General features: G+C 39.9%; 1 protein-coding gene across 1 annotated transcript; it reads left to right on the forward strand.

The window, feature by feature from the left end:
- Positions 1-2,569: 2,569 nt before the first annotated feature.
- On the forward strand, positions 2,570-4,170 carry LOC114033394 (the record flags this gene model as incomplete). The annotated part of the gene is made up of 2 exons (XM_027848912.1): positions 2,570-2,953; positions 3,859-4,170. Coding segments are annotated over 2 exons (659 nt in total), but the record flags the coding sequence as incomplete, so codon positions are not given.
- Between the last annotated feature and the right edge of the window lie 2,414 nt (positions 4,171-6,584).

Genomic DNA, 6,584 nt, shown 5'->3' on the forward strand with positions numbered 1-6,584 from the left:
TAAGTAGCAAAGAAAAGTGGAATTTTACTGAGGGCACGAGGGGAAGATAAGAGCATGTATGTCAGAGCAAGTAACACAGCATGGGGAAGATATAGGCATCTATAACTGACAAGCTTCCAGAAAGAAAATCTGGAAGATCAAAATAGAGACTGGAATAGTGTAATCTTACTATAGTGATGGTGAGGAGTCTGAGCCAGAGTTTCCTATCACAGCCTTTCTTTTATCACAGTGGCAGCAAGAGGTCTGAGCTATAAATTCTCTTGCCACATCATGACTCTAAGCTCCAACAAAAAAATATTTTGGGTGGAATAAAGAATCAATATTTTTATCTTTTACTCAGAAGCCAGTGATTTTTCTTACTATTTATCTAAGGAATGATATTCTTTTTTGGAGGGCAGGGAGAGGAGAATATTTTCGATTATTTTTTAACGTAAATGTGTTTACATTTTGAGTTCCAAATTCACCCCCTACCCTTCCCGTTGTAAAGGCAAGCAATATTATATCAATTATACATGTGAAGACATGCAAAACATTTCCATATTAGCTATGTTGTAAAAATTAAAAGGGCAAGAAAAATATAGTGAAAAAAGTATGCTTCAGTCTGCACTCAGAGTTCATCAGTTCTGTCTCTAGATATGAATCACACATTTCCTCATGAGTCCTTTGGAATTATCTTGGATCATTGTGTTAATTAAAGTAGCTAAGTCTTTCATAATCGGTCAGTGTTACAATACTGCTGTTATTGTGTATAATTTTTGGTTCTGTTTACCTCATTTTTCATCAGTTCATCTATGCCTTTAAGAAATACTAAAAATTTTTTGACAGCATTATATTAGGTAAGTACACTGTTGATCTGTATTCTGAACAACATGAAATACTGGGACCTAGTGGATGTTTTATAGTCTACATCAGCCTTTCTTCATCTGGGGTCTAATGACTCCTTTGTGTCAGTGTAGATACATATCAAGGCATGTGTGAACCTAGATAGGAAAACTACATTGAGCACATCTAAACTGGCTCCAACTTTGACTCTCTGGATTTTTCCTCCTCTTGTCTTTTCCAAAACCTTCATTTGATGAAATAAATACCCAGTCCAGCCATATTCGCTTCTAACTTAGTTCTCCTGACTCCTGATTCTCTGAACTTTTTATGCCTTGCTTCCTCTTGGGCACCTTCCACCTATGGGTAGACACTTTCTTTCTGCTTGTATTTGAATTCCTAGTGTTTAACACAATGCCTGGCACATAGTAAGCGCTTAATAAATGCTTTATCTATAACTGTATTTGAACATAATTGGTTTCCTTCATAATCGTGTATTTTTATATTATGCTTCATTAGACTGCCAAAAGGGGTCCATGACACAAAATAGGTTAAGAATTCATGGTCTAAATCAACAGTTCTCAACCTTTTTGGTCTCAGCACCCTTTTACTCTCTTAAAAATTAGTGAGTACACCAAAGATTTTTTCATTTATGTAGGTTATATCCATCAATATTCACCATATTACAAATTTAAACTGACTAGATTTAAAATGTTCATTTAAAAATGATAAACCCATTATATATTAACATTTTTATGAAAAAGAACCTACCCCCTAAATTAGGTGGCATTGTTTTGCATATTTTTGCAAATCTCTTCCATATTTGGCTTTAATAGAAGACAGCTGTTATTCTCATATCTGCTTGTGCATTCAACCTGTTGCAACATATTTTGATTGAAGCATGTCAAGAAAATCCAGCCTCATCACACAGATATGTAATTGGAAAAGGAAGGAGTATTTTAACAGGCAAATAACTTAGTATTTTTATGAAAGTAGTTTTGAGCTTGCAGACCTCTAAAAAGGTCTTGGTGTCCGTCCATCCACCTGCCCCCCAATGAGGGGGAAATCATGCTTTGAAAACTGCTAGTCTAAATTATGAAACCTTTCCAGAAGGTTTTAGACTAAAACTTTTTTTTTTTTTAAAGATGGCTTGTCCCAAAATAATTCAAATTTTGAAGTGACTGTCCTTTACTGGTTGGGCTGGTCTAGGTTTTAAACTAATATATTGAATGATGCAAATTCAGTTGGTTTTATATGTTCTGATATAAGAAAAAAGGGGAATGAAGAGTATCCTGGGCTGCCGCTTTAAAAGAGAGGTTCTGGAAGGAACCCGTCAATCAAGGGGAGAAGCCGCTTCTGAAGTGTGAAGTTTAGGACGAGCGGGAGCTTCTGGAGTGGAGAGGTTTCGGATCGATAGGGGGAGGAGAGTCAGGCGTGCAACTGGGGGAGGAACTCAAGACGAACCACAGTTTTGTTACCTGTCAAATTATGGGGTTGGACAAGTTTCCTTTAAAATCAGAGGATGCGCATAATAACCTGTGTCGAATGGCTTGCCGCCTCAATGAGGGAGGAGAGAATTTGGAACTCAAAATTTGAGAAAAGAATGTTAAAATGGTTTTTACGTGTCATTAGAAAAAAATAAAATAGTAGGTGGGAAAAAAAAATCATACGATGGCCTTTGGAGAGGGAACATTTAATGCCTAAGATCTCCACACATGGGAGGGGAAAGGTCAGCGCCTCCCAATTCCAGTGTCCCAGCGGAGGAGAGAGGCGCGGAGAAGTTTGGAGGACCCGGGTTTGGGTGAGGCACAGACCGGGGGGAGGAGCCGAAGGGAGACCTTGACGTCTGCGGGAGGCGGGCCCTCCCCCTTCCCCCCCTCCCCCCCGCTGTGGGGTGGGCCCTTCCGACTCCAGGCTGCGCAATGCGGAAGAGATGGCTCCTCCGGAGCGGAAGTGACGCTTCTGGCGGCGGCGCCAGTGCCAGGGACACGGGCAGTCCGGGCGCCGGGGCTGCAGGAGCTGCAGGAACCGGCGGAAGGCGCCAGGGCGAGCCCACGGCAGGCGGGCTGGCTGGGGCGCAGCCGGAGCCTCAAGCCGCCTGAGGAGAGGCCTGACAGCGCCCGAGGTGCCTCAGGTAGGGGCCCGGGTGGGGCGGCGGCGGCTTCTCCGCGGGCAGCGGGGAGGAACGGAGCCGGCTGCGGGCGAGCGCCGGGAGAGAGGGAGGTCGTGACAGCCGCTGTGCGGGCGGCCGGGCGGGCAGCAAGCGGGCGCGCCTCCGGGGTCCCCTCCCCTCGCTCAAAATGGAGGGGCTCGCCTGCCCTGCCTGCCCTTCGGGGAGCGAGAGTCCTCCAGTGACAGCCCCCTGGGGTGGGGGTCCGCACGGCTTCCCTTACTTGCTTCACCCGGTGTATGTGTGTTTGTGTGTGTCTGTGTGTGCGTGTGTCTGTGTGTATGTGTGAATGTGAGTGTGTGTGCGGGGGCCGGGGTGGGGGGCGGGCAGCCCTTCTCCCCGCGTCGGACCTTGGCAGCTGCTTCCTCTGGAATCTCTGGGGTCGAGGGTCCTTGAAAGGGAGGCAGTGACCTCTGCTCCCCAGACCGTGCTTCAGCTCCCCCGAGGTTTTGTTGGGTAATCATCTCCGTCCCTCTCTCCCCCTCTGGAGATTCGCTATTTTCCATTTTAACCTTCCGCGTCTCCTCTTTTTCTTTCTCTTCCTCCCACTGGGGCCAGTTGAAGTTTCTTTTAAAATATATATACACACACATATTTATAATGTGTTAAGCAAGAAGCTGATAAATCATTTCCTAATAAAGGAGCTCCGTAATTTTCCCTTCCTGTAAGCATCCCTTATTATGTGTCAAAACAGCACTGGGGATTCTAAGTGATCAAATTAAGCCCTGCCTTGTCATGGGAACTGAGAACCTATTCCTCCCCCCTCCCCTCTTTTTTTTTTTTGGGTGTGAAAATGAAGTGGTGGCTTATTTTTTCGTTTCAGTGTCTCTCTTCTCTTCTCCCTTTCCCTTTCCTATCACCCCAAACAGACAGAAAGACAGACCCACGCAAAACCTGGCAGGAATTTCTTGGTGCTTTGCGGTCAGTACTGCAGAGGGGAGCATCAGCTTCATTTGCTGCTCTTGGGTTTCCCGGGGCTGCCTCTGAAGAAAGAATGGCGTTCAGCAAAGGATTTCGAATCTATCAGAAACTGGATCCTACACCATTCAGTCTCATAGTGGAAACTAGGCAAAAGGAAGAATGTCTCATGTTTGAGTCTGGTGCTGTAGCAGTGCTCTGTAAGTCTCTGCACCTATATTGTTAAACGCTATGACAGCTTGATTGATTTGGAACAATGTAAATTCAACCATTTTGTTTATAGACCATTAACAAAAGTCCTAAATTGTCTTCGATTTTAGTAAGTTATTTTAGTATTTTTTCATCCTAATGCCTTTCTAATGAATTTTCTTTTCTTCCATGCTGAAATATTTTTTTAAGTTGGATTTTTGTTGTATCTTCTAAGTAAAATTAATAATTTCTACTGTATCAAACCTTCTGAGTTGAGGTTGCTGCTATAATGAATTACATTAATTTTTTTCTCTGCTGTTGATGTTGAAATCTACTGGAAAGGTCTCTACAATTTTGAAAGTATCAGTCAATGCACAAGCAGAGTATCTTGCTAGAATCTTTCCTTTACATCTCAGGTGGCATAAACACTTCTGAAATTTAATGAGTTATATGCAGTTGCTGATCTTTGTGTTTTTTAAATAGCTAATGTTAACAAGTTAATAGGAAAGAATTTAATAGACTACTAGGACAGTGCCAATTACTGCAGTTATTGAGAGAGGGAGGAAAAAGTTGAGTGTTTAATTTGAATATTTATCAGTTATTCTAATTTTTATAGTGTAACCAGCAAATTTGGGATATTGGCAGCCAGTCAGGTCTAGAGGTTTTTCCTGGTAACAGTTACTGCTCATTTAGTGAAGTTTTACTATTCTGAAGTCAGTTTAGCATTTTAACTGTCTTAGTTAACTTTTTAAAAAGTCATATTTAAATATTGGCTGTTGTTTTTCAGGTATTATTGAAACATTGAGTCAATTGATGACATATCTTAAGAATTATTTAGAGTTCATTGATGATATTATTGATATTTAATGGGCTAACTTGATATTATAACAACTTTATTATAATAGTTTATACTGTTTGGGGAGAGAGGCAGGAATACATTTGAAATATAGCTTTATTTTAATGTACTGGAGGAGGATCTCTACTTTTAGACTTAGGTGCTTTAATAATAATTATTCCTAATTAACATTTTCACTGGTATTCATTTATACCAATTTTGATGAAGTAGAATCAAGGACAGGGGAAGATAAAGGTTTTATTATGTATTTAAAAGCTCAAAATGTTTTTTTGCAAACATCTCCTAAAATTGTCCTTGCAAATATTTTAAATTATGACTCGTCCTACTAATCTTATCTGAATTCCAAATGTTCCCGTAACTTAAGGCTAAATTTTGTCCCAGACTCATGGAAGAATCAATGTTACTGTTTTCAGCCATCATGGAATCAGATTAAAAACTGCCTTTCTTTGGATCCCCCGCACTTAACACAGTGCCTGGCACATAATATGGGTTTAATAAATGCTTCTTGACTTGACTTGGTTGGACTGGAAGGAATGTCAGAGGTTACCTAGTTTTACAGATGAGGAAACTTGAGCCCAGAGAGGTTCAGTGACTTGACCCAGAGACCCACAAGCAGTAAGTAGCAGAGTTGGGATTTGAACCCAGATCTTCTGACTGCAAATCCAGCAGTCTTTCCCTTGCACTTCTTCTTCTTCCATCTTATAATTGTGAAATTGATTTTTTGAAATCAAGTGTAAGACTTCATGTTTATCCCTATTACATTTCGTGTTAGACTTGACTGATGTGTTATAATTGTTGGTTTTTTTGGATCCCAACTCTGGCATCCAATATGTTAACAATCTATCCTTTAGAGTGTCATAATCTGCAGATTTGATAAACATGTCATCTATTCATTCTCCTCTTACATAGACAATACAGTTGTGGATGGAAATTATCCATTCATCAAATAGAAGGAATTGACAAAATATATTTTATTCTTATCCATCATTTTTAAGAGTCATGAGGTAGTACCATATGCCAATGAAGAAGACAACCATTATTGTTGAAAGGAACTTTAGTACAACCTGATCATTTTGAAAATGAAGTCTCCTACTAGGAAAGACTGAAGATTTTATCCGTATCTACCTCCCTGTTCAAAATCATGTTGGAACTTGTACTATGAATTGAATGTGTACTTGCAGATCTTTTTTTTTTTCAATCTTGAAGGAGTCATGTTAGATTTTTTAACCTCAGGACAGAAAACCTAGAAATAATCATGATTTTGAAAATATATGCTAGTTATATGTTAAACTATATGGTAATATAAAGGGATTCCCTTATCAGTGCTCAAAGGAAAAAAAAACCTGAAAATGAGACAGTAGAATTTATTGTTTGAAAATTTCTCAATATTTGAACTTAAATTTTTGCAGAAACAATTCGGTTAGTTGCTACTCCTGTTCATTTCCTTTTATATTTAAATCACTTGTACATTTATTTCAAGGAAAAAAATTAAGTGAATTTATTCTTTCTGTAAAAAGAGATTTCAACCAGAATGGGCTCAGGGGCTGTGTCAGAAATAACTAGTATGAAGTATTTATTTTTTTAATTACTTAAATGTTTATTGATATATTAAATTCTCCCTTTTTTTTTCTC

Source organism: Vombatus ursinus, unplaced genomic scaffold (assembly GCF_900497805.2).
Source record: "Vombatus ursinus unplaced genomic scaffold, bare-nosed wombat genome assembly UNPS02006885.1, whole genome shotgun sequence".
Taxonomy (NCBI): domain Eukaryota; kingdom Metazoa; phylum Chordata; class Mammalia; order Diprotodontia; family Vombatidae; genus Vombatus; species Vombatus ursinus.